The following is a 27,560-nucleotide window of genomic DNA, read 5'->3' as shown; positions in this document are numbered from 1 at the left end:
GCCTACGTATACCGAGTACTCTACTAGTACCAGTGTGTTTGTTTTCATGTTCTGTAGATACGTAACTTTATACTTACGAAATCTGTTGATGATCTCCATCTGTATATGCATTTATGTAAATCGACCGTGCATGGTTCATTTTGGGCTTATGTATAGTAGGTGATGCTAGTCATATGCAAGGTGCGATTTGGGCTGTGCGCAGCTGATCCGACATACATCACCACCCAACGTGCATGAAGACTGCATGCCGTGCATATGTGTAATTGCACAGACTGCATGCCGTGAATATGTGTAATTGCACAGACTGCATGCCGTGCATATGTGTAATTGCACAAGTACTAGTATTTCCACTGCGATTCATCTGTGCTAGGGAACCATGTTCCAGAGCTTTAGAGTTCCAGGGTTCCAGAAAGCAGAGTGTGGTAGGACCACACGTTTTGTTTATTTCAGAGTAGGTAAGAAGTACGTATGTAGATCCTACCAATCGAGAGTAGATATCGGACGACACACCCCCCGACCCTGTCGGAAACAAACCGCTCACGTCTTACATACGGGGTAGTAGGGAGGGCCCGGGGGGAAGGGGAGTAATACAAGATTGCCGAAAGGAAAGGAAAGCCTAAAGGAAACAGATGATAGTACAAGATCCACTGCCATCCATCCGCCGTTCGCCCTGTTTTCGTCCAATTGTCCAACCGTAGTCCGTTCAACCGTCCCACCGGCCCCGCCTCTTCTCGCCGTAAGAAACGCTGCCACAAAATACAACCCAACACGCCAGTGACCATTACCGCCTCCACTCTCCACTGCACCTCCACTGCTACTCTCCATCCACAGCAGTGGCATCCCCATCCCCCTCAGCGACCACCGTCCCCTAAGAACCACATCACCCACCAATCCGCCACTCAAAGTCCGCCAGCCTAGCCGCCGCAGCGGCTGCGTAGTCGGTGTTGGCGTTCAGAATCGGCGTCCACGGGCCATCCGGGTCATGGATGAAGCGGACGACTTTGGTGTATGCGGGGGGTTCTTCCGGTTTTGGCGTGGGCTGTGGAGCAGGCGGAGTAGCGGCGGGAGTAGCGGCGGGAGGAGCGGTGGGAGTGGGAGTGGGAGTGGGAGTGGGAGTGGGAGTGGGAGTGGGAGTGGGAGTGGGAGTGCTGTTTTCGGCCGGTTTGGACTCGGGCTTGGGCTTGCGCTTGGGGTCTGCGGCTTTCTGTGCAGCGGCGGTGGGAGGGTTGGGGTTGTCCATCGTGACGGTGGTGGTGGTGGTGGTGCTGGTGCTGGTGGTGGTGCTGGTGGTACTGGCGGATTTGATGCTGGATTGTGGCTTGAAGACGGGACTGTTCGCTGATCGGAGGTTGGCTGGATGGCTAGATGGCTGGATGGCTGGATGGTTGGATTGGTGATCTCGATGGGCGGATAGATACAAATATATATGCTACGAAGGGAGGGGAGGCAGGCGAGTGGGTGGATGGAAAAGCTAGGGTGGTGGTATTGTGGCCAGCCAGCAAACGAACGAACAGAATCCGTCGTCAACGTTGTAGGCAGCCAATCGGAAAAGCGTGCCAGCTTTAACAAGCAGTGGCCGACGTTAGCCAGGGCAAAAAGCGGTGAGCGGTAACTGCGATCGACAATCAATCAGTCTGGTAGATAGCCGAAATCTCGAAATTACTAGGTATCTCTGCCGCCACTCTCTCTAGATTTCGTACATGATACTCCAGTTAGTTAACAGCGATGCTTAGTTGAACACGCCCTCGATCCTGGGGGTTTACGTAGGGCTGAAATGAGGTTCGACGCGCGGGTGCAGTCGTGATTATTGACTAGAGTCATTCCTGATCATTTACTAGAGTCATACCTTCAATGACCCTAACTATGTGGATTGATTAACTCTTCCAATGCTTCCTGGATGACTCTTGTACGTAACAAAGACCAATACAACAACTTTCCTTCTCAAAGCTACTCCCCGTCTACCTTTAAAGTTTAGAGCATACCTGAGAGTAAAGCTTGGCAGAATTCACGCCCAATCATGCCCTGGTGTTATTATGCGCCTTACCTACGTTAAACATGCAGAGAGTCTTCCATCTCCCGTCTACTATTTAATGGAAGCCGCTTATAGCCCTACGAATTGGGCGACCGGTGAGGTGACGGAGGGGGGGGGGGGGGGGGGGGGGGGGGGGGCTCGCGCTTCCTCCAACTACCACGTAGGTATGTAGGTAGCTTCCTTCCTGTAACCTAACTCCGGGATATAACAGTACGTACCAAACTCGGCTCTGCCCCGGTCGTGAGAGATAGATGCGGTACTTTGTGATCGCCGACTGCTCCTCTCTGTGCTTCTAATTTTGCCGAAAACCGGGACTGCGGTGTGAGCTTCAAATCTCGCAACCTCCTCGCTCCACGTGCACGAAATCCACGGCCACTATTTACTCTCGCCGAACGGATTCCACGCAGTTCCTAGACTATTTCGTTACGAGCGGCCCGCACCATACCTATGCACGTCCGAGATGTATGGCGCATACCGAGCAAGAAGACCCGTCAAAAAACGCAACGTCGGCTCGCGTAACTACTAACTAATACCTACCCGGTGTGAGTACCTACTCCCTACCTAAATGTACTATGTCGATCACAGCGACGGCCTGCCCTGCTGGTACATAGGTGTCAGCGATTGGGGTATCGATCAATTAGTAGTACCGCTACATGCGCTTGCCTTACTGGAGAAGTTCCTATGTACTCTACAGTAATTACTCTACATGTCATCCATCGAGCCATCCATCGCCATCCATCCATCCCTCTCCATCTAGAGCATACCTCCTCTACTCACATGCAGTTGCTTCGTCGTGCATATACTCTAGTTGGTTCTAACTAGTAACTAGAGTGTGTAATAGAACCGCTTCGCGTGCGCACGCCGCACGGACGCTGAGCAGCTACTCTACTAGCATTAATGGCCAGGGGCCTGCCGATTTGGCGTTTGCACGCGCAACGGTATGGCGTTCGTCGCCTTTCCCATCCCATCCCATCCCATCTCTTCCCCCTAACTCCTCAATCCGTCTCTCCGCAATCTACTTTTCCAGCTTAGGGCTAGCTGGCTGCTGGCGAGCTGGGGCAATGGGTATGTGAGACTCGAGAGTCGAGACGGCTGGCGATAGTGGTGCTGATGGCGGTCATGGTACTGGTGGGTGCATAGTGGTATGTAGAGTAGTGGTCACGGTGCCAGGCGGCGGTCGGAAGGCGAGGTAACGTAAGGTAATAATAGCCGACCTCTTCCTTTCCCTTCCCTGTCCGGTTCGCTGGAGGCAGCCGGCTTGAGGTTTGAGCTTCTAGGTAGTAGGTAGGGCCTGCCAGTGGGAGGAGGACCTGCGGAAGAAGATTGTGATACGTTTGCCAGGGTATGGGCGCGGGGAACGTACGATGATGATGACGAGGATGAGAAAGGGAGGAGGAGGGGAAAGCAGCGTTTGCCCTGACTGGTCCCGCGTATCACAGTATGTAGAGTACGTACTAGTAGAGTATTTACTCTCGATGTACACACACCGCACAGATCCTCTACAGCCTCCAGGGCCAAAGAAAGGGCGGCGTCGGTATCACTCGCTCGCCCAACCATGATGTGGCTGGTGCAGCCGTGTTTGTGCTGGACATCCTACATACATGTCTAGTCACACGACGTCCGACCGCAAGCAACATCATATTATTGAATGAGCGGATACTACTCTATTGCCTTACCGTAGGTAAGCGCCACGCAGCAGAGTAGAGCAGAGTAGAAAGAGAAATCCCTCCCCTCCCCCCCTCAGACCCGCAGAGAGCCTCACACACATACCTGGTAGCTTCCATGCTTCCATGCTTCCAGAAAACACGGCTTACATTCTAATTCCTGTTTGTTTTTTTTCTCGCCCCCTCAGCTGTGTAAACTGCCAACTTGTTTGGATGATTCTGCAGACCTATTCGAAACTGAACTGCTGGACCATCGGGGGATAATCATGGAGCGCCAGGGATGGTCAGAAACATTGCTGGTCACAAGAGCTACTCTGGAGGTGTAGATGCTCAGCCTTGTCTTGTATGGTGGGTCACAGGCAAAGGTTGTGTACGATGACCAGGGATTGAACGCCGAAGGAGTGTCCCTGAAGTTAGACCCGTTCTCAGTGCTCACTGCGCACAGTCCTTAGACACCGGTCAAAAACCAAAAACAAATTCTGCTAACAGTCAAGCCGACGCAAACGGAAGTTAAAAAGATGCAAGCTCGAGTGTCTAGGTATGACCCCGACGTGATTTGAACACGCAGCCTTCAGGTCTGGAATCTGACGCGCTACCGTTGCGCCACGGAGTCTCGTAGCTTGCTATAACGGCTGTCATGTTTTTTGGTATATAAAGGACAATCAAACGTTCTGCAGGATGAAGTAAGCACTTTTTAGCTGCACTTTGGGTAGGATTTCTTTCTGTTTGAATCTTGGCATTATTCTACGAGGTACGAATACTAACTATTGCTCATATGAGAAGGCACTTCCGACTTTTAGAAGCCGAACCCCCAGCAGAGCAGGCTGTAGGTGGTCAGATGCCCCTACAAAGGCAATCGCGGAAATCCAATACCCAAGCTCGCCCCTTCCCTTCTAGAAGATGGCCCTTTGCCTTCTAGAAGATGTCGCTGTAGCCCTGATTTACCCCCAAGCCCACTCGACCCATGCGGTGTCCCACTCTGACCTTCTCTCCTCCCACTGTGAGCCGCTCTTACGAGGCGCTGATTCGCATGACCGGCCAAGCTGCGAAGTATAACCACAGGAAGGGCTACACTTCGTCTCGGCGTTCTCCCCATCGTCGATGTGGGTGTGGGTTGTATGTAACGGAAGCCGTGGACTCGCAGCGATCGATCGATTGCGGCGCCGAGCGGTTTTGTCGTCGAAGCCTTCGGAATGAGTCTGAGCTGTCCACCATCAATTGGCCATCCCTCCTCGAGCAGCAGCAGCAGTAAGCATTCCCCCCCTATCGTTCACACCAGTGTCTCGCCCTCCCAAGCGTGGAGCGATTTCCAAATACCGATCCCAGATCCTCTGTGTGCCATTATATTGCTCAATTCCTCGTCCACGCCTTCTTTCCAACCTTCGAGAACGAGCTGATTTCCAGAACCGGGGATCTCAGCGGGCAGTGCTGGACTATGGCTCTCGTCGCAGTCACTTCTGCAGCCCATACATAGCGTCCATCTCCCCGGACTCTGGAGTAGTGATCCATCGATGCATGGAAGGTGGAGGTGGAGGTGGAGGTGAAGGCGGAGGTGGAGCTCGCTTATGATAGCCGGCAAAACTACATGCCACCGCAAATCCGCCAGTTCTCGTGAGTATGTGAGGATGATGACCGCAGCGTCAGCAAGCACCTAGTCAGCAGTCAACCTGTCAAATCGATGGATGACAACAGGCTCGCGGCAGCACATAAGAAGAAGAAGAAGAAGAAAAGAAGCCACTTACCGACCCTTCGAGCTGCTGCAGATGCAGCGAGCGACTCATGACACCTGAGCATCTCGTCCGCCTCAAACTCTCGTCGCTTTTCCTGCCAGCCCAGCCCCCCCTCCCCCCAAAGGAAGTCGACAAGAACCCAACACCGTTCGCCGTAGATCCCCGGACTCAAATCGCTCATCGAGTCGCCGTTCAGTGTCGTTATCGTCACCACCAGCAGCACCACCACCAGCACCACCCACCAACCGTATCCTATCTGATTCGAATCGATACGATGCGATGCGTCCGTGCAGGTATCCCTCACTCTCCACGTCGACGTGGAGGTAGGGTGGTAGATATGGGTCATTCGTGGCCTCGACATACGATCGTTTCGCTTAGGTGTATATTCCGGCGTGTTCTTTGCTGAGTCGTGTGTATGTCTGCGTGTATGTGTGTGTGTATACGGGATGATATGAACTGTGTACCAACAGTCGGCGACTCTCTCTCTCCGCGGAGGTTCGGGTGGTGGGTGGGGGGGCTGAGGGGTTGTTATGTGGAGGATCCACGCATTCGACGGGCTGCACAAAAGCGGAGAACCTGAGGCTGGTAGGGGCTGGGGGGGGGGCTGTGCTGTATTTTTTCTCCCGCTCCATCATGCAAATCGCCGAGTGCGGAGAAGACTGCAGTGGAATGGAACATTCCAACTCGCTATCAGCTAATCTTGTAGATTCAGTCCAAACCTGGAATGTAAGTGCCGGGGTGGTTATTTGCCGCCGAGCCATGAATGGGTTAATACGTAGAGGTGCATGTGGTATCACTCGCGACGAGCTGTTGGAAGGAGGTGGGATGGGTTTTGGTCGGTCATCAATGAGTGGGTCGTCTAGACGAGGTGCTGTAAATCCCCCCGCCCTATGTACCAACTGAGAGTGGAGCCGTAGTTTTACTGTGTGCCTGTGAGGGAAGACGTCGATAATGATCACTGCCCGGTATCGTCAACGCAAGACCGCCAGGCCACACCCTGAGTGCGCGGTACCTAAAGGTAATTTGGAGAGAGGCAGAATAAGAATCGTGTGGTGGACCGACCGCGGGATTAACGAGAGTTGTGTAATGTGCACACCGCTTTTCTAAAAAGTGCAAGTGGTGAGCTGGCGATGCAAGAAGAAACGAATTTGACAGGTGCAGGTGCAGATATATCTGTTGGCTGAACAAAAGTTCATTCAAGGAATAAAGGGCTTTCCCAGGCCCCAGAGACGCTGATGGCAGCAGGGCAGAGTACCGTAGTCGTGAGATTTTCGGAGGAGTAGAGGAGTACAGGAGTAGGAGCGGGAGAAGGATGGGAGACTGCGAGTTGATCACCTCTTAGGTCTTTTACTTCGAGTGTACAGTAATTAGTTCCTTTTGTTGGGAGACGGCGATGGGGACGCTCCAACCTACGTGCCCCCACTACTCGTAGATACGTGGGGGAGCAGAACTACGGAGCGAATATCTCCACTACTATGATAGTCATTGGCCGATACCGGCCGAGTGCAGTGATGATGAAACAAAACCAAAAATAGAACGGTTCGCTGGGCGTGGGACGTGGGGGACGATTCTCATATGGATTATGGATGGGGACGGGTTTACGAGTGCTCGTCTGTGTCAGACTTTTGGCCCAGGGTCTTACCTATTTCGCCGTCTTGGTACTGTTTACCCAAGCATCTACGACACAGTCAAAAAATTGGTGTCTAGTGATGCGGACGAGAAAGTACATACTCCTATGTATATTCTTTGAATATGGGCGTTGGATTTACATCGATAACAGCGAAAACACCTGTGACGCATCGTCCGGCAGTGTTGGAGGGGTGGTAAGTTAGCACTGCTATCTCGCGAACCAACATCGTATTTCACCTGGGATGGCAGTACATACCATCAGACATTATCGTAAACCCTCGTTTCGGCTGTTTATACAGACTATGTATTCCGCATTTCAGGCTAGGTCAACACGTGCGTGTAGTTCATGGGGAATATCGGCATTCTGCGTCTGTCTGTCGGACTGCTCGCGCCGCGGCCACGAATGTCCATATTTTCAGCCGTACCGGTAGTACACTATTACACTACTGTAGCCCAGTCTTCGCTATCCGTCCGCTATGTACATAGAAAGCTTCGGTAACAGTCTACAGAGCTCCCGTTATCTACGGTACTCGGTTTCTGCCTCACAGCCGGAGTCAGGAGTCAGTCCTGTCCACACCTTTTCACTCGCGGCTGTATGCATGTATGTGCAGTACATACACACGCGCAATCCAAAACACGATGTCACGAGGGACGTATACGCTCCACTCGGTGAAGTACCGTAGTCGTCCTGCCAAGTAACAGTGCGCGTGACCTAGAGGTCGACCGGCTCGACAAATCACAAGTGGGCCATCTCATTGGAGAAGCACCTTGGTTAGTGGTGACAAGACCATCTTGAAACAAATGAGAACGAAACCAAACCGAACAGCTCTGGGGGGTGAGGGCGAACGTTTAGATGAAACTCTCTATCTAGATAGGCCAATGATTGGATCTCAGCTAAGGTTACGCAGGTGTCGAGAATCAATTTTTCATGGTTGCCTCAACTCCAGATTCCAGAGTCAATACTACATACATACGGCCGTCCAGCCAGAGGGGGAGGCGGGAATTCAGGGTTTTCTTCAGCTATTTCATCATACTGCATTTGACCTTCCAGATTCCGGATCGCGGATTCACGATTTGTTCCAAAACCTGTATCCTATTGGTCACTCGCCGCCGTCCAGGTCGAAACCTGGCATGTTGGCACCGTGTGACGTTCCTGGCACCCAGATTGTTTCATTGGTAACCGTGTCCAGCCAGAACAAAAGAAAAGAAGCACACGTACGCATTGGATCGCTGATCCTCCCGCCCCACGCTCCGCCCCTACCCGCCACGCCCCCCGCGATTGACGGACGATCCACTCGCTAATCTCCGATCCTCCTCCTCCACATCCTCCCCCTCCTCATTGCTGTCCTCTCCGGGTATGGTCTCGGTGCTCCTCGGAAGCCTACTGCAGGGTCTGCACTTTCTTGCACAACCACAACGAGTCGGATTTGTGTCTGAAGTCTGCAGTCTGGAGTCTGGACCTGTCCTTTTTTTAGATGCTTGACCCTCCCGGATCCGTCGGACCTGTCGGACCCGTCCAGCGGGATAGTAGGATAGCAGGATGGATTCCTGACCTCCTGCAGGTCACGATGAGCTACTTATGGGTCTGCCTTAACGTTGATAACTGGTTCATCGGGTATTGGGGTTCACGTTTTTTTTAGGTTCCATCCTAATGCATTCGACCGCATCTCAGTGCTCAAGCTCGTGGCATTTTGGACCGTGGCCTGTCTATAGTGCCTCAGATGGTATTAGTGGCTTGATTTAGCGCCCTATGCACTTTCCTGTTCACTACCAGCCTCCACAGCTGTTGCGAGCCTAAAAAAAGGTAATGTCGCTCTTCCCTTGCTGGAATACATCACCATCAGTGAGTGATTTTGCATGATGTCGACTGTCGACTTTCATCGACAAGCTTTGTCCATAGGGCCCGTTTAGATGCACTCACTTTTCAGTTCCAGTTTTAGTGGCAAATCCAGTTCCCTGCCGGGACACCGAACACTGTCCAGTTTCAGTTTCCGGAAAACCTTGAGGTGAATAGAGTGTTTGGCAGTTCTCAGATTACTCAGCCATAAGTCTGAATAATAGGCTTCACCAGAGCTTTAATAGTGGACACATTGTGGCCCCGCTTTTTTCTCATGGTTGAAGTTAAAATGCGATACTGAATGGCGGCAAAGAAATGACCTCTCGAGGTCAGTACCAGTTTCGTCGCTGGAGCCGCACAGTTTCGGTTTTTTTAAAAAAGTTTTTGTGCCATCCAAACGGGGTCTCAGTTCCATTTGCTCAGTTTCTCGAAAAACTGAGGCCATCCAAACGGGACCTACAAATGTGTCGCGGCAGTGCCGATAGGTACTCTCTTGAGCGGGCTGCGGGATGTTTTCACCGTCACCTACGGGTTGCAAAAGCCCCGCAGCCTCACGCAACCTCACGCAGCCCACGCAGCCTCGCACTGCCGCACGCGCCCGCGCCCGAGACCGAGTACCGACTACCAACTTGGTACCGGTATAAGCCCGCTCCCCGCGGGTCGCGACGAACTCCGCCATCCCCCATCGGCGCACGTGGAGACGCGCCTGGAGGTTAGTCTCGAACTCCTCGGACGGTCGGACCACCCCAGCGCCATGGTACCAGATATCCGACCCCGTCGGCAGACAGGAACAGTCCCGCCGTGCTCGCTGTGCCGCCATCCCGTAGGACACCATTCCGTATCCCGCCGTCCCGCCATCGCACCATCGCACCATCGCACCATCGCACCATCGCACCATCGCACCATCGCGTGTCGCATCCACGTGCAGGCGCGACAAAGTCTTTTGTGACCAACCATTAATGAAGGCCCCCCACCCCCGCCCCCGCCCGCCGCCGGCTTCGCAAAGTCATCGAGCGGATTCGGCAGAGTGTACCTATCGTATCGCATCATGGCGCTGCTGGGAAGTACCATCTACCTATATGTACATGATGTATGTATGTACAATACACGACCGTTCGGGGGGACCCACTACCTACTGGTACCGTAATCCGCAGATCGGATCGGCATAACTACGATACCGTACCTGACTAGAAGGGCGAGTGAGACATTGTGATGAACACCGTGCGAGTAATCCCCTCCTGTTCTAGGTATCCCATTCTAGGTACTCTAGTCTTTTCTTTCGTTTTCCACTTCCTTTCCACAATCCCAACTCCATTCCGCCTCCATTCCGCCTCCATCATCCCCCCCTCCCTTCCTCGCCGTCCCCCTCTCACCAACCCCGAGTAAGCCGAGCAAGCCGATTGATCCGAGTGAGCCGATCGAGCCGAGCGACTGATGGATGCGTCAGCACTAGTGAGAGACCTCCGAGTCTCCAACGGGTACGGGCAACTGGCGAGACTGATTGAATTCGCTAGAAAACAACAAGAATGAAAAGCAGCCTGTATTCTTCAAGCCGAACAACCTCAAGTACTTCCGTGATGTTAAACTAATAATGTCTGATGTTTCGTGTATTGAACGACAGACTGACCGACCAGACGAACATAAAAGCAGTAACAGAGAACATCTCAAGTTCTCAACGTTGAGGCGACCGCCGACCGCATCGGGTCTGGCCCCCCGAATCCCACAGTACTCTAGCCAAGCCCCCCACTGCGAACACAACGTCTCGGGAGTACTCTACATTCCCTACGTAAGCACTATAAATCCTCCCCCTATCCACGCTCCGACGCTCCGACGAGTCAACGCCACCACGGAAATACGGGGGAACGGGGGAAGAATGGAAGGATGTCCGATCCGATGGAAGGATTCTGGGGTTCTAGGGGACGACGTCATAATTAAAGGGAGTGAGGTCGGGGACTCGCGACTCGCGAGGGCTGGCTGGGGCTGGCCGCTGGGGATGGGGCTGGGGAGGTCCGGGACACCCCTACGCATGCTGGGTAGTGGGTAGTGGGTACTCCACTCTCCCGGGGTCCGACGGGGCGACATGTCAACACTCTATGTACTCTATGTATCTACATGGAGATTTCGACATCTCTATGTGTAGCAGAGTAGAGTAGAGTAGGCGTGTATTTCGGTAGTACTCAGGCAGAGTGGGAACTGTGCGCCGATTCCTCAATTAGATCGCACGTAGGGATCGCATCATCACATCACATCACATCACCACCCGCGTCCACCGTCCGCCGTCAGTCAGATGCTCTTCAATCCCCCGCATCGCATCGTCAATTATTTTGTTTTCGCTCCACCGTACAGAACACACACAACCACAACACCATGGCCATCCTAAATCCCAATCCAGAAAGAAAGAAAAAACCGATTCGATATTTAAACCTTCTCCTGCACCAGACCGTCCTTCCAGAAGATCATGTAGGGCGTTACACCGTCCTCGCGGTAGTTGAGGAGCGCAACCATGCCGTCGACGTCCATCGACTCGCCCATGTAGAACTCGTAGTCTTTGAAGTTGGCGATCAGCTTCTTGGCGGCCGCGGCGGCGCGCTTCTCGAAGCTGGCGACTTCCTCCGCCGACTTGCCCTTCTCCTGCATCTTGCTCTTGACCGCCTTCATGTAGCCTGAGGTGGAGAGAGTGTTAGTGAGAGGAGCAGGGGGGAGGGGAGGGGAGGAAACTCGTACCCTTGAGGTAGGTGAGGTAGCCCTTCTTGTCGAAGTTGGTCGAGTTGAGACGGAACGAGTGGACGATGTTGTTGACGGTCTCCTGACCATCCTCGAGCTCCTCGCTGGCCTCCTCGGCGGAAGCGTTGGCACCGATATCTATCCCCAATCAAGTCAGCCATGCGCACGCACATTCCCACCACTCCCTCTCCGAGAAGAAAAATACGTACCGACATCAGCGCCCTTCTTGATCGTGATCATGGCACAGTCTGCCTCGTAGAGGGTACCATCGACCTCCTTGAGGTCGTACACATCCGAGATCATCTCATCGTTGGAGAGGATATCCTGTCGAGCGAGTCCGTCAGCTTCTGTTTCGCATTGGCCCTATTCCGTTCTGTCCTGTCCTATGCGTCGAGATTTCCACCCATCTGGTACCCCGCTACCCCGCACCTCGCCTGGTGGTGCTGCTGGTATGCGCTCCGCTTCCAGTACTCGACAGAAACCCGCGCAAAAGAGAGGGACAGAGATCATCTCACCTTGAAGATAAGCATTTTGGCGTGTGTGTATGGGGAGTAGTGAGGGGAGTCGAGGTTATTGGCGGGCGGTGGTGTGTAGAGGTGGTGAAGGAGAGGAGTGGGAAGGAGCGGGGTGGGATGGGTGGGGTGGCACGAATGGCTATGAAGAAACAACTTTATCCCACGCCCCAACTTTAATTTTCACTCACTCGGGCTAGCCAAGACGAGGGGGGCATGGGAAATTTTTTGACAACTAGAAGCAAAGCTTGCATGCATGCAACGCAACGAGATTGATCCGCTAACCAGCCAGCAACTCTAGACGCACGCACGTGATCGCCTCCGCCACAGCACGGATCGCCACAGCACGGATCGACGCCGCCTCGGGGCGCGGCTTATTCAGCCACGTGGGGCTTGCCTCACCCCGGCCAATTCCAGTGGCGGCGAGGCGACTTGTGCATTTTGGACGATGGACGACATCACTCTATTGGACGGTGGGGTGGGCCGGAGTCCGGACGGATCGGCTCTCCGGAGATACGCGCGCGAGCGAGCTGCGAGCGTGGTTTGTGCGGCATGCGGCGGGCAGCGTGCGGCGTGCGTCTGGAACTGGAACTGGAAGAATCTCGGCTCGGATGCCGACCGGAACAACGCGATGCCGAGCGCACGAAGCCCAGAACTGGTGCACAAGAGTGGGGGGGAAAGGGGAAGGAGATGGGGAAGAGGAAGGGGCAACTGCCATTCGTGCGAAGGGCGAGACGACTGTGGAATGAGGTGCTTTACTCTACATACGTCCAGTTGCATAGGCAATCAGCGGACGCGCTGCAGTTATGGGCCGGCCAGTCATTCATTCAGTCGGTCAGAGGGCGGCGCTCTCTCGGGGGAACTTGAAGCCGCACACGAAGGATACGAGAGAGACACGAGAGCTGTGATGGCAGTGCTCCAGTGGACGAGCGGAAGAGGGACATGAAGATGAAGACGAAGTAGCAGTGGCAGTGGACGGTACATGTATCTATGTACTATGGACCTGGGTGTCTGCTCCATACTGCGTACCCGACGTGTTCAAGTGGTGGTATAACTACTACGGTGCATAGTACCTACTAACTACTTCATGGTACTGGGATTCGGCGATAGGTAGTGATAGTGGTGGTGGCCGGAGGAAAACACCGGACATTTCGGGGTTACTCCAGAGTATTGGACGTTTTCCAGAGAAAGAGTGTGTACCCATCACTTTAGAGTAGCGACAGCGCGTGAAACTCACGCGACTGTCAGCGCACTCGTCAAGACCAAGCATCCATGGAGACGGCGCTGCCGAGTTGAGTCGAACGGAGTCACCGGCCGCCATCTGATAATCTGGTGGTTCTCCATCTGATTTCACTCGTCTCCATCTCCAGCTCATCGCAATCCCTCCCCTTCCGCTCGTTCGACCGGATCCACGCTCGACACTACCGAGTATACCTATAGTACCTGGTAGGTACCCATTGACCTATCTACACACCTGAGCACTCACTCGCCCACTCCCGACTCCCCGCCCACTCCCCAGACGACTTTGATGCTCCAATCAGGCGCATTCGAGACCACCGCTGAATAACATCGGACATCCCTCGAATCAGCCCAACCCCCCACCGCAGCCACGGAATTGCGTTCCCGGTTGGCTGTGTGTGAACAATCTCCAAGACACAGCCTTGCCCGCCTTTGTCCTGCTCGCCTCGCCTCGCCTCGTCTCGTATTACGTTCTTGCTTCCTTCCTCACCCGCATTATCATCGTCTTCTTCCTCTTCCTCTTCCTCTTCCTCTTCCTCTTCCTCTTCCTCTTCCTCTTCATCCTCGTCATCATCACTTGTCTCTCTCTCGTTGTTCGTTTATCCCTTCCGTTGGCCGTTCGGATCGTCGGACTTTGGCTTCCCTCCTTCCTTTTCCCGGTCTTCCTGGTCTCATATACCAGACCAGACCATACCATACCATACCTCCGCAGCAGTCAGCAAGCAGGCACCACTAGTAGCTAGTCAGCAGCCGTTCGAACCTCTATCCGCCTTGTCCGGCCGTTCCAGTCGAAGAATCCTCCATCTCTCTTCTTCCCCCCCCCCCCGCCCCCCCGAACCTCCAACTCCTCCTGTCCGCTCCTGAAACGACTCGTCCGTTCCATCACCTCCTGCCCGCCGCTGACGATCCGCTGGCTGCTCTCCTCTCGACTTTGTTCGGCTTCGTGGCGAGTGCTCTGCTTACATAGCAACAAATCCGAGCGGCCTTTTTCGTCCACCAAACCCAATTCGCTACGCTTGGTAGCACCAAACCCTGCACGGAACCTGCCCACTAATCAACCAATTCCATCCTCTGCGGCAAAAAACGCCAGACAGGACACAGACGGAAGAGACAGACCTCGTCACCACTCACCCCCCCTCCCCCCCCCCAAGACTGACAGATCAACCCACCACCCTTACGAATACCTCCAAGCCAAGTTCCTTTCACTCTCTTTTACCGCTCCGCCTACAAACTCGCAAATCCTCCTCTCGATCTTCCGTCGCTCGCTCACACCTCGTTTCGCCCACCTGCCCCCCGTAACATCGGTACTCTACAGCTCTTGTCGTCGTGTCGTTCTACTCACGCACTCACTCACACACTCTCCCCCGGACGAAAACGCACTGTCGCTCCTTTTCTCGCTCCCGGCCCTCAGCCCTTCCGGCCCGATCGCCACACAGACTCCGCTCCGATTCTCTCACATACACAACATGGCTTCGCAGCCGCCAACACTACCTTCACTGACAAACAGCTCGTTCCCCTTCCCGCCTCCTCCGCCGACCACGTTAACTCCACTACCGCCATTGCTACCCCCAATACCCGACAGTTGGGTGCTGCTGGCGCTGCCCATCATCACCTACTGGTCGCTGTCGCTGTTCTTCCATTTCCTCGACACCTACAATCTCCTGTCGCGGTATCGGCTACACACACCCGAAGAGGTCCTGAAAAGAAACCACGTTACGCGCCGCGAGGTGATCCGCGATGTCGTGCTGCAGCACATCGTCCAGACGATCGTCGGCGGGATAACCGCGTTCTATGAGCCCACCGAGATGGTGGGTCGAGAGGCGGCCGAAGTGTTTGCGCTGTACACGCGGTTCTTGTCGGTCGAGCGATGGATGACGGCGGCCCTGGGGGTCGTCGGGATCAATGGTGCCGCGTTGGAGGAGAAGGTTGTGCGCGGGGTTGTGGGCGCCGGCGGCGGCCAGCTGCTGAACACGGCTATGGGATGGTTGGGGTTGGGCGGTGGTCCGGCGGACTGGAAGCTTTCGGTCGCAGAGTTTGTCTACTGGTATATCCTGCCGGCTGTCAGGATATGGTTCGCAATCTTTGTTCTCGACACATGGCAGTACTTTTTGCACCGGCTCATGCACGAGTCCAAGTGGCTTTACAGTGCGTCTCCCCCCCTTTCCCCCGTTACAACAGTCGTTTACGTCATCCACCTCGCCAACTGTTTGTAACACTAACCGAATTCTATAGAAACGTTTCACTCTCGTCACCACCGTCTCTACGTTCCATTCGCGTTCGGCGCGCTCTACAACCATTGGTTCGAAGGTCTACTCATGGACACCATCGGCGCCGGGCTCGGTTACAAACTTTCGGGAATGGGCATCCGCGGCGGAATGATTTTCTTTTCTTTCTCGACCATGAAGACCGTCGACGACCATTGCGGGTACGCACTGCCATGGGATCCTCTGCAGAAGATCTTCTGGAATAATGCCGGCTACCACGATGTGCACCACCAGAGCTGGGGAATCAAGGTACGTGGGCGCGGAACAGCTGGGGGAGAGAAAACACGGAACACGGAACACTGACACCTCCGGCAGACCAATTACTCGCAGCCATTCCTGATCTGCTGGGACCGCTGGCTCGGAACGCAATGGACGGGTGGCGACGCGTCGGCGCGCTACGCCGCCTCGCGCGAACGTGCCGCTGCCGCTGTAGAACGGGACCGCGTCGCCGCTCTCCTCCCGCCGCAGAAAGACGACATCACAAACTCGCACGTGAATGGCCACACCACCACCAACGGCGGCGTCGCGGCCATGAACGGCAAGGTACGGGAGGGGCGGAAACAAGTGGGCGAGACGGTGGTGCGGGAAGAGGCGGCGGAGGAGCGGCGAGCACAGGCCGAGGTCGAGTCGCTCCGGAGGAGTACGCGCAGGAGGACTACAAGGATTGCCGCGTAACCGGCGGGACGGGCTTACAGGCTTGCAGGGGTACGCGGGGTCGTAATATGTGGTTTTTTTTTTCCGTTTCCGCGGTGTTTTTTTGTTTTTTTTTTTCCAACTTTTTGTTTTGTTTCTCATGGTGTCGTGCGCGCAAAAGAGAGTACCCTTCTTCTTAGTTTTCTCTTCTTTCTCTTCTTCTCTCTCTTCTTATTTCTTATTTTTCTTTTATTTTGAGGGGGGGGATTTGTATCAGAGTGTGATGTATGGATGCGATAGGATGGGATGGGATCGGATGGATGGCTGTTTTTGTACCATGTGGTGTGGCGGGGGGTTTGTGGGGTTTGTAGTGTGGGTTTCTTCTTGTGTTGTGATGGTAACGACGAAAGGAAAGGAAAGGAATGGAAAGCATGCGGCGACGGGGCGGGGATGAGGCCGGGGACGGCGGGGGTAGGATAGCTCGACACAAGTATTGAAGGGTTTCTTTTCTTTTCCTTTTTCTTTCAGTTCACTTCTTTTCTTGCCGCTCCTGTGGAGCGTGTACTATATACTACTAGTAGTACTAGTATTTAGTATCTAAGTACTTTGGTGTCGTTTCTCATCTTTCTCGAGGTGGGATTTTGTGGTTCCTTTAGTTTACGGTGGGGGATTTTAGCTACGGCGGGATTGGGGAATGACATCACTGGCACTGATACTGACGGTTATGTATTAAATGAATCTGGTTTTATTTCACATTATCCCGTTCAGCCCGGTTCGGTGGCTTGTAGTATGAGCGAGGAGATTCTCGGATTCTAGGTGGGGGAAAAAGATAGTAGGCGAGTGATATGAAGTGATCGCACGTTACCGCCCCCCGAGTCGAAACAACGATCTGTTTCCGAGCACTGAGCACTGCGTGCAAACGAAGCGGAAGTGGGTTTGCAGTAGAGTAGGGATAGGTATTCAGCCTCGCACTCGCGCTCGCGGGAGGTGGTAAACAAAAAAAAAAAGAGTGTGGTGTGTGGCGTGTGGCGGGGTTTGCGAACATCATCCTCCTCCGGCCACCGGCCACCAGCCATCGGCCATCGGCCATCGGTCTGAGCGAAACAATACCTACAGACTATAGTAGTGTAGGTAGGTACTCTGTCGGTTTCGCAAACGTCTCATAGGTACTGCGCCGCCTCGAGCTAGGTATCACACTCAGGAGTCAGCGTGAATGGGGAAGGGAGGAACCCCCCCTCGGTGTACAATACATCCCCTCTCCCGATCGCGGCAACCCGTTACCTAGTGGTTACAGTACCTAGTCTCGCGAATTGCCACAGGAGACGGAGGAGGTAGATACCTCTGTCAAAACCCTATAGAGTACTGAGTTGAACGGAAAGCGAATGGGGAGGGAAAGGAAGTTGTAACTTGTAAGAGCCTGCCGGAATGAGGGTGAATGAGCAGGGAGGGTGAATGATGAGGGATGGTGAATGGGTATTTTAAGGGCGTAAAGAATTGATTCTAGCCTCTAGCCTCTAGCCTCCGGGCAGTATATATGGCGGTCTACCTACATATGCTCTATAGTACTAGGTACCTGGGTAGCCGCCTGTGCTGGGCTTGGTGGTGCGACTCACGGGAGCTGTGAATGGGTACTACATAGCACATTGACAGAGCTTGGAATCGTCGGGTTGTACTAGTACCTGGGTAGCTGGTCGATGGAAGTCAACATCATGCAAAACCACTCACTGAAGGTGATGTATTCGAATTTCCAGCAAGGAAAAAAACAGTGACATCAGGTTTTTTGTGTGTGGAAGGGGTAAAAGGGGAAGTATTGTACATAGGGTGCTACATTGAGCTACCATGGGCAGGCCAAAGTCTATGTACCTATTTAAAATGCCACGAGTGAGATGGAGTCGAATACCAATCCGGCAAGTATTTCCGACGAGCTGTCCGCAAGAATCACAATATCGCACTCGCTACGGTCACCGTCAGTCACGTGCTCCGTATCCTTCGTTGACGGCGTATGTAATCCACGGATGAGGCCAGGTGGAGGATAATAACTGCCATGATCTACCTACCTACCTACATGGTATCGTCGATGCAATGATGAAGTAACAAAAAACGTAGTCCACGGATGGATGGTTAGGTACTCTATTTCAGCAGTGGATGGATGGAGCTGTCCCACTCTACCGGCGCGGGAGCACAGCTCTTCAAGTGCCGCCCCGGCCCTCGAGTGGAAGAGCCAATGAGCAGAAGATATCTAGATACAGTAGAAATCGGTTCAGAAGTCGAAAACACGGTAAATTTGGAGGAAATGGGACAGGATGGATAATACTAGGTATGATGATCTGAAACGATCGAGTACAAAAATAAATGTGAAAAAAAAACCAAGGAAAGAGTACATCAGGAGGCAATTGTAAAATAGAAAGCTGCTATCAGTTCGAATCCAAACCATGACCGATCCCCGATTCCACCGGTGAACGCCTAAACTAAAGGAATAGATACCAAAAATTATCCCAGTGCCCGCCGCGGCGCCGCCTCCCAAGTTCCTCCATATCCCATCCACCTAGGCCGCTCGGACGGCAGTGTTCGACACAGTCCGGTCAGGGCAGCAGTCCGGACCGGATGGCCCGCCAACATACAGTCCAGTCCAGTGCAGTTCAGTGCAGTCTGGTCCTCGGCCCAGGACGGACGGACGGACGGACCAGACTAGGTAGGTGTGTCGAACACTGTCCGCCGGGTGTCTACGCCAGCTTCTTCTTCTTCGCGCCCTCCCACTCAAACATTTTCAGAGTAGCGCGACCACATTCCGCACACAGATCGCAGTCCTCGCAGGGGGCCATATCTCGACGCTTGAGTATGCTGAGACATGTGCAGACCAAGTACACTAGGTATATTGTCTGGAAGAACGAGAGTACGCCGACGACTAGTACGACAAATTTCGACTGTGGGTTCGTGAACAGAAGGTTGCGGAAGTCGCTGATGGTGTTGGGTGTATCGCCCGTACTGCCGGCTGCAGCGACCGCGTGTGGGTACGTGTGGAGGTGGTGATGGTTCATCTTGATTTTTGGTTCTTTGCGGTGTTGATGTGTGATGTGTGATGGAAGATGTTTGAAGGGGTCGTAGTGGAGGGAGGGGAAATTCCTGAGTGGTACTGGTAAAGGGAAGAAGGGGTATTTATGTGGAGGGGTGGGAGCTAGGGCTGAACTGAACTGAAAGCTTTTAAAGTGAATGGGGATTGAAGGATATCCAGCCCCGGCTACAACTTTGGAGGACCCATCCTCAAAGGCCTGTAGGTACTCCGCGTCGTATTTCAATCGTCCGTGTGATTTTCGCTGCTTCCATTGGGTACCTGCGGGGCTACACGGTGTCACTCGCAATAAGAGGGGGTCGGAGCAGCAGCAGAGCAATTGACCCAAGCCCCTCCTTGTACGCATGGTACAATAGCGATTGCCCATCGTTGTCCTTGACTCGAGTATTAGCACCACGGCTAATGAGTGAACGTACCACATCGGCACCAATCGAGAATACCCCCGGAAAATTGTCACGTCAATATCCAGTCAAACCGCTCTGTAGAGGGCAGTATTGCCGTCTTGTCGGCTATGTTGATTGCGGTGCCGCGATGAAGTAGGTAGGTAGCCATTCCGTTATCACCTAAAAGCCTCGGCACAAAGTGGGACATCCCCAGAAGCACCGACGGAGTGGTATCTATCAACGTCTGAGAGTGGCAGAAAGACGATCGGGCTGCGTGGGAGTCTGCTCGGCATGCTTACAAGGACAACTGGTCCTCGAAGGTGGGGATTTGAGTAGCTGGAATGGCCGTCATTGTCGGTGCGCTAGATCGGAAGCTCAAATAATGGTGGATTTGAGATCACATTAGCGAGACTCGGCTCCGACAGCATCGTCCACCATGTGCCTCTCGTCACCGAACTTCGAGGGTGAGCGTGGAGAGATTCCAAACCCTCTGTTGCCTGTATAGTAAACCATACTTCCCCGGAGGGCACACTCAAATACGAAGGCCATTTTCCGTCCACGAACAGTGTCGTGACTCCCGGTAGAGACGACTGACATTCCATCGTCCTCTAGACGGATCTTGTCCAAGTGGGACATCATATACCGATCGTGCATCGAAAGCTCGCGGTTCGACTCGAGGACGTCGTGAACAGAAGCCCGGAGATTTGCCGAGCTGCGGGCAGCCTCCGTAGATGATTCGCTACACTTGATTAGCAGAGCGTCACGACGAACTTTATTCACACTGACCAAGCACATGGACGATCCAGCCGATCTTTCCCGACAGTGCGAATAGACCTGGGAGCCGCCCGGGAAGCCGCAAGCGAGATGGGTTCTGCCACAGCAATATAGTATCGACGACGCGGCGACGGGGAAGTTGGGATTTCTTTGAAGGGTTGCGGCCGCGTCGTAGGGAGTAGATTCGTCCGTTCGAGCGGTAGAGTGTTCCCAGGCAGGAGCATTGGCGGCGCTTGAAGGCTTCCTCTCCACTCTCCACTCTGGCCTGGGTTTCTTGCGGCTGAAGAGGCTGCACCGGCACGATTGATTCGACCATGTACGTACTGGTAATCTATGTAAGTAGATAGGTACGTAATTAAGTGGTTATCACTGGCCACTGCCTCGATAGTCTACCCCGCCTTTCGCAGGCTCGGCGAAAACATGGCACGACTATTTTGCTTTTTGTGCCGCCGATGTGAGGGGGCCATGGGCTCCACGGCGCTACATACCCACGCTGGGCCCGGGCCCCCGGGACGTCCGTTTTTGCACCCGTATGATCCCTAACCCATCATGAGCGCCCTCGCTGGCAATGATCAGCAAAAAAAGACCTATTCGCATGTTTGTGTTTCACCTTCCTTCTCATTTCCTGGTCACTCCCATTGGCGTTTCCACCAAGCAATCATTCTCCATTGCTTGCATTCGCGGATCGTGCCGCGCTGGGAAAGTGCAAAAGTGCACATCCGCACGGAATTGCGAAATGCCGATTTTGCGCATGGTTAATCACTCGCTTTGGTCACATGCCTTCCAAACAGAGGAGGAAATCCGGAAGTGAGTGGGTGCCGTAGTTCACATTGAGCATCGCAACGAGATGTTTATTGGGGATGATAGAGGACAGGGCGCTTGCAACCGCGCGGTACTTGCGCTCCTCCTCCAAGTGTTTATGCGGGCTTCGAGAATCGAGACTGGTGTGTTGGCATCAGGCGGAACGGAAGTGTTCGATGTACGATACCGGCTGTTCGTGGAGGTTCTTTCATCTCCGTCGTAACTATGGGTTGTCAAAGTCCGATCTGGGTCTCCACTGGCCCACCGTGACTCCTTCGATGGGACCGTTGTGGTAGTAGTACATACGTTGTGGTAATTCGAGTCGTGGGGAGGGTAGGCCTGCACGAGACGGCTCGTGGAGAGAGGACCCCAGAGGAGGACACTGGAGATTATTGCACATCGGACAACTCCTCTCGGGCCTCTATCCTCTGGTGGAGGCTCGGCGGAGGTTCGGCGGACATTTTCTGGATGTTCTTCCTGAACGGCGAAATCTCTGTGGAGATTACCACGTGCTGGCCTACGAACTGACTCGCTGAGAGTATGTATTTAGCATGTACGCGGAGCCGATATTGCGTGGCATATGTGTACAAGAAGACGGCGGGCCTTAGGATACCTACTCAAGTCCCACTTACTGATGATATCCACAGCGAGATGGACCGTCGCTCAAGACCGTTCTTTCGCCGTGACTATGTACGGATGATGCCAATCGCGGAAATTTCGGTTGGCCACGATACCCTTATCTTGCGCCCTTCACATCCATGCCCGCATTGCCCACCGATCTTCACATCTTACCCCGCTTCCGCGTTCTCATCTCCGGATTCTGCGAGCGGCGCGAGTGACAATCGGTGCGTCCAAAGTATTGGTCATCTGTTTCCATGTCCACCCCAGATCCGCAGGCTCACTTGCTAGCTGGCTGGCTGTATGGTTGCTAGAAAAACAGCTGCTTGTAGTTATCAGCAACTCAGTAGTCACTACGGTATAATAGTATGTATCTGCCCACTCGCGCTTTCACTGCGACCCTCGCGCAGGATCGTCTTTAACTACACGCGGAACCAACCCAACCCGCCTAGCTACGTAGACTCTAGAGTACTCCACACCACATATAACTATAGCTATCGAAAACCCGCGACGGCAGCGTGCACAGACTGCAAGCAGGGAAGGGAAGGGAAGGGGCGGGGCGGGCAAGCACCCCACATCATTCCGACCATCTAGAAGGAATTAAATCTGCACATGCGGTCCAACCGCTTCACGACTAGCACCAATAGCCCCCCACTGGATCCACACTGGATCCCGCAGGATCCCAAATCCTCAGCACGAAATAACCGCACCGTACCGAAGATGAAGATGAATCCGCACGTTGATCACCTCAGTCCACCCCACTTCCCCGATCAACCCGTGTGAGGATAGTTTTCACCCCCCACACACATACACACACACATGGGGCCCGGATTCCTCAGCGGATGTGCCTTTCCGTTCGTGCGACGGGCAAATCTTGCACCTATGTATGTACCGCCGAGTAGTCTATAGTAGTGTATCGCGGTGGTTGGTTGGTTGGCAAGTGTTTTTTTCCGGGTGTAGGTGCTGCGTTTTATACGCTAAAGTCTTTTGGGCACCGTAAATAAAAATAAAAAAAAAGTACAGCGCCACAGTGCTCGGGGGATATGCGTTCAGGGGGGGGCATCCTTCTGCAGACGCGTTACCATCACCAAAAATTCACCACGTACACACCTTCCGCGATGCGGACAGCACACTGTCTCCGCAACGAATCATCCGCTAGTAAGTTCACTATCCTTCGCTGTCCGACTGACAGCTCCTACTCTTTAGCAATTTCCTCGCCGTGGATACCACGGTTTCGCGTCGCGGATACCACAGTTTTGTCGCCGCGGATAGGTACCACAGTGTCTTTGCCGACTCACCGCGAATACCATCGTTCAGAAGGATTTCTCTGTCCTCGATTCAAAGAAAGTACTTCGTTGGGGAATGGTTTTTGTGTTGCCATCGCGGGTTGAGATTCTACAGAAATGGGGACACTTGGCACAATTGACTCCACCCACAAAATGAACAAGCGGAAGAATTGTAATAGATTTATTTGCGGAGTGTTTTGTCTCTTTGTTTTCCTGTCGCGACATTTCACAGAGCGCGCCGGGTGATGCAGTTGCCTATATACTTTTATTCCAGTTCACTGATCGCACTGGGTGATGCTGCTGAGCGCGGGTGATGCTTCTGAGCGCGCCAGGTGATGCTGTTACCTACAAACTTTTATTCCAGTTCACTGAGCGCGCCGGTGATACTTCTGAGCGCGGGGTGATGATGTTGCCTATATACTTTTATGCTTCTGAGCGCATTGGGTGATGCTGCCACCTACATACTCTTATTCCAGTTCGCCGAGCGCACTGGATGATACTGCTACCCACATAATTTTATTTACAGTTCAAGGTGATGCTATTACCTACATACTTTTATTTCCAGTTCACTGAGCCCGCTGGGAGATGCGGTTACATAAATACTTCTATTTCCAGTTCATTGAGAAAACCGAGTGATGGTGATGTCGCAGCCTACATGCATGTTTCCACTCCAGTGAGCGCGCCGGGCCCGTCAGCACGCCGAGTCAGTCAGCGCGCCAAGAGTCAATCAGCGCGCCAAGCGATGCCATAAATTGTACGGTGGGAGTGAGGGTGTGGCAGTGCTAATTCCTTTAAGTGGTTAGTGGAGACTAGCGTTCGCAACGCAACAGAGTATCCTTTTTTTCCTCACATAAGTATGTACTCGCACAGTCGCAAAGTGCCCCTTCCCCCGGGTGACTGAGGAGTGAGCTGCAAGATCTATCCGCCCCCGGCCCCTGAACCATGTCTCTCCGCCACGTCCCGTCCCGTGGGTTCTTGCGTCCGAGCGGTGGGCGCGGGGGCAAGCCGGCACCGCGCAGTGGTAGTTGGTTAGTGGGCGGGAAAAGCGGTCATGAGTGATCACCACAGCGCAGTGTCACGAGTGATCACGAGTGATCACGAGTGATCCCATGAGCCCCTCCCTCGCTCCCTCCCTTCCCTCCGTCAAGCCTGGTCTTGGGAATGTACTTACTTCCGCCTCACGGCGGGTGGGCGGGGGTAGGACGCACCGCGGAAAGAGTGCTGACACCGACGAATCCGCATAGCGCTTCGTACTTTGTATGCGTGGGCCTATGGCGTCGAGAACAAACGCCCGTATACAAGCGTGCAGGGCGGGTTGGGACAGCAGCCAGAGAGCGCTGCGGTTGCTGTGCAGTGGTTGGTTGGCTCGATCGATATCATATGCATACTGCGTGCTGGAGGGAGGGTATCCGCCCGCGACAGAGGAAGAGCAGTAGGGTAAACGCCGAAATGCAGGCTGGCAGGCTGGTTGGAGCAGCAACACCACCACCACCTCCACCAAGTAGTTATCCACTAGCTCGTAGCAGCACCACCACCTCCACCAGCACCACCACCGCCATCACCCACTAGCTCGTAGCAGCTAGAGATGAGGTAGGAGATCTCTGGAACTAGCCCGAATCCCGCGGCGGTGCGAAACACTCTAACCCCGAAGCAAGGAATGCGGTATGTCGCAAATCACATGCAGTCAGAATCGAAATGTATTCGGCATGAGAGGGCGGCGGCGCGGATGGCCACAGGAAGAGAACACGAGCTGCAATGGATGGCCATATCAACGATCGATAACCATCTACACGAAGGGGAAGATTATGCTTTCGTCACTGTCCGCTCCTCCGACCTCGTATCGGAGTCGTTGCGAAAGCCCGAGGTACATACGAAGCCTACGATTGCTTGCAGACCGCGTCAGGTGGGCGTTCGTACTCATCTGCTGCTGCGAAGTCCAAGGAGTCACACCCCCCCTCTTACCATGGGTCTGGTCCGTACGGGAAGCAAGGAGTTTCGAGTTTTTGGGGAGGCTCGACGTTGGTATCTGACTCGCTCTAGTAGAGCTGAGGGGGGTTCGCGCTTCCTGTAGCTACCATGCGCGTACTCGAAGCCTCGAAATACGATAGGGTATTCGGCCCAGGGTGGTGGAGTATGGCGGCCTGGCAGAGAACCAGACGCTGGACGTGTTAGTGCGCGGTTGATATTGTGGTGATGAGGAGTAGGAGGAGGAGGAGGAGGGAGAGGAGAGCGAGGGGCGGGAGTAAGCTATGTGACATACCGGTACATCCCTTTCGTTGGCCCTACCCACGGGCCAAACGCGTTTCCTGGGTCATGCCTGCTCTCTTAATTCTTGATCCCATGGGAAGAAACGCAGTATCCGCTTGCTGCAAGTAAGCATCGGCGATTCAAAGCACACGAACGGAATACAAAATCTTACATCGCATCCCTTTGTATCGTACAGGCCATAACCGTCTTGATATAGGCGTCTCCCCCCGCCCCCATAGCTGGCTCTTCAGTTCGATCCACAGAAAGCAGACCAACCAGACAGGGAAATGGAAAACACTGGGCAAAGAACTACCCACGAAGAACGTAGAGGAACTGCGGATCCCGGATGAACTTCGTTAGGGGTGGGGGAGGGGGGGTGGGCGTATCACTCCAAGACTACCAAGCAGCGCTTTCGGCAAAGCAGCCCTATATCGAGGTTCTGCACAGCCCGTCTTACATAGGTCGTCACAGCAACGGAGGGTTGCAGGGGTGTTGCAGGGGTGGGTCCAGGGAGTAAATTTAAGCACATCGTCGAGGCTATGGACGAGGCTGACAACGCCGGGCAAAGTATGCACAGGAAAACTTGGGCGTAACCCCTGTCCGTCCTGTGCACCCAAGATGTAAACAAACTACCTGATTGAGAATTCAGCCACAACTCATGTCAGAGACTCCTGTGGCGCACGCGGAGGTACAGAGAGAGAACTCCCACAACCACAACCATCACTATCAAGGCTTCAGTTCAATATGGACTCTATTACGTCGTTCGCATCAAATCAAATTCCCTACGGTCGCTACAAATGGGGTTTTTTCTCTTGTGAACGGTTGAGTTGCGCGTCGCGGCGTCGCGGTGTCATGGCATCACGGTGGATTGTTGGTTGTGGCTTTAGCTGGTTATGGGTCGCCTCTCCCCGCCACCCGACCGACTTTTTTTGGTTTTGGATAGGTTATGCAATGCCAAGAACGATACGTTACGACGGCCGCTGCAGAACTTCGTTTAAGTTTTGTGCTTACTTACTCTGAAAAATAGGACGGGAGTTAAGTAAGACGGGCCAGAACCTCGATAATAGGAGCGAAGACACCACGCTTGCGCTGCGGCAACGAAAGTGTCGATCGCGGTCACCTTCCGCCGCTCCGCAGGGGAAAACAGGCCAGCGCTCACAAAGTGCAGCTATTGTGTCTGACCAGCCGTAACTACGTGCTCATATAGACTTCGCACGGATGGTGGTTTAGCGCTTAGCCAAAGGAAACAGAACGGATCCGGAAACCCTCGCGAACGAACGTGCATGCGTGCCGGACGGGCCAAGGAAAGCGCACACGGTCATATGTGCTTGCTGCGAGCGGCAGCGAAACCGCCTCCCATCGACCTGAGACTCCTTTTCCGACAACGCAAGCGAACGGGGCGTCGTGGTTTTGCTGTGCGTGCTCGGTCGGGTTCATAATCTCTAGTGTAGTGTAGTGCAGTGTAGTGAGCGAGAGGAGTTTTGCTTTTTGAGGCCCTTTTGCTCTCGCAGGCGCGGGCGGTCATGGGAATGCACTCTGCACCCTGCGCAAAGTTCAAAGAGCCAAGGCGGAAGGTCGAGTGCACGCATACATACATACGCGTAACGCTGCTGAGGCCTGGGCGTGCGCATCCAACTGTACTACTCGGTGGTGGTGGTGGTGGTGGTGGAGGTGGTGGCCCTCTCCACCAGTGGTCGGAACGGAAAGCCGGCCGGCAACCCGTGTGCGGAATGGGAGGGGCTTCACTACCTAGTCAATCGCGTCCTCCTGTTATCGCGTCCGCGAAGGCTCATCCCCGTCTCCCACCACCAGTCAAGTGGCTCGGTCGTCGATAGTCGGAGCAAGCCGCTGGGCAAAATCCCGCATATGTACATGTCCACAAGCGCAAGCAAATCGGAGTGTCATACGTACATACCAACCAGTATGCACAGCGTTTCGGAGAAATTGTTATGGACTCCTTCACGTGTGTGTAGTAGTGAACATGGTCGTCGACGTTACTAAACCTGACGGGAACCGTTAACCCCCCGATAGTTGCAGGCAGCGAATTAGATTCCGTACCTTCAGGCAGCTGGCTGGCGAGGTTCTCTCATATCGAACCTGTTGACATGCAGTCGAGT

The 27,560-nt window shown here is 53.9% G+C and overlaps 5 protein-coding genes and 1 non-coding gene across 6 annotated transcripts; 1 reads left to right on the top strand and 5 right to left on the bottom strand.

The window, feature by feature from the left end:
* Positions 1–692: 692 nt before the first annotated feature.
* Positions 693–1,551, bottom strand: BZA05DRAFT_465837 (uncharacterized protein; the record flags this gene model as incomplete). Its single annotated transcript, XM_051487776.1, has 1 exon — positions 693–1,551. A coding segment is annotated over one exon (600 nt), but the record flags the coding sequence as incomplete, so codon positions are not given.
* Positions 1,552–4,237: 2,686 nt separating this feature from the next.
* BZA05DRAFT_t99 lies at positions 4,238–4,309 on the bottom strand. Its single transcript has one exon. It is a non-coding gene; the product is annotated as a tRNA-Trp (tRNA).
* Positions 4,310–5,261: 952 nt separating this feature from the next.
* On the bottom strand, positions 5,262–5,944 carry BZA05DRAFT_232484 (uncharacterized protein). The gene has a single exon (XM_051479831.1). The coding sequence runs from the start codon at positions 5,785–5,787 to the stop codon at positions 5,359–5,361; it is 429 nt and encodes a 142-aa protein (XP_051341496.1). The 5' UTR covers positions 5,788–5,944; the 3' UTR covers positions 5,262–5,358.
* A 5,029-nt stretch (positions 5,945–10,973) lies between these two features.
* BZA05DRAFT_390790 (Mss4-like protein) lies at positions 10,974–12,258 on the bottom strand. The gene is made up of 4 exons (XM_051482919.1): positions 12,132–12,258; positions 11,826–11,940; positions 11,617–11,754; positions 10,974–11,555 (listed from the first exon to the last, which is right to left on the bottom strand). Exons 1-4 carry the CDS (start codon positions 12,144–12,146, stop codon positions 11,311–11,313), a joined length of 513 nt encoding a protein of 170 aa, XP_051341495.1. The 5' UTR covers positions 12,147–12,258; the 3' UTR covers positions 10,974–11,310.
* Positions 12,259–14,833: 2,575 nt separating this feature from the next.
* On the top strand, positions 14,834–16,306 carry BZA05DRAFT_416786 (fatty acid hydroxylase superfamily-domain-containing protein; the record flags this gene model as incomplete). Its single annotated transcript, XM_051485427.1, has 3 exons — positions 14,834–15,512; positions 15,600–15,880; positions 15,947–16,306. 3 exons carry the CDS (start codon positions 14,834–14,836, stop codon positions 16,304–16,306), a joined length of 1,320 nt encoding a protein of 439 aa, XP_051341494.1.
* A 2,536-nt stretch (positions 16,307–18,842) lies between these two features.
* On the bottom strand, positions 18,843–19,937 carry BZA05DRAFT_232435 (uncharacterized protein). Its single transcript, XM_051479830.1, has one exon. It carries the CDS (start codon positions 19,753–19,755, stop codon positions 18,988–18,990), a length of 768 nt encoding a protein of 255 aa, XP_051341493.1. The 5' UTR covers positions 19,756–19,937; the 3' UTR covers positions 18,843–18,987.
* Positions 19,938–27,560: the final 7,623 nt, after the last annotated feature.

This window comes from Tricharina praecox (genome assembly GCF_024521635.1).
Source record: "Tricharina praecox strain CBS 144465 chromosome Unknown BZA05scaffold_6, whole genome shotgun sequence".
NCBI lineage: Eukaryota > Fungi > Ascomycota > Pezizomycetes > Pezizales > Pyronemataceae > Tricharina > Tricharina praecox.
The sequence above is the reverse complement of the archived record's forward strand: the minus strand, read 5'-3'. Positions and strand labels throughout refer to the sequence as shown.

What these genes read in the sequence shown, in the direction of transcription:
- BZA05DRAFT_390790 (XM_051482919.1), bottom strand. An exon ending in CAAGAAGGGCGCTGATGTCG is followed by an intron (nt 11,755 to 11,825) that starts GTACGTATTTTT and finishes GATTGGGGATAG; the next exon opens with ATATCGGTGCCAACGCTTCC. An exon ending in CTACCTCACCTACCTCAAGG is followed by an intron (nt 11,556 to 11,616) that starts GTACGAGTTTCC and finishes TCTCCACCTCAG; the next exon opens with GCTACATGAAGGCGGTCAAG.
- BZA05DRAFT_232435 (XM_051479830.1), bottom strand. Translation starts at nt 19,755, where the DNA reads ATGTGGTACGTTCACTCATTAGCCGTGGTGCTAATACTCGAGTCAAGG.
- BZA05DRAFT_232484 (XM_051479831.1), bottom strand. Translation starts at nt 5,787, where the DNA reads ATGTCGAGGCCACGAATGACCCATATCTACCACCCTACCTCCACGTCG.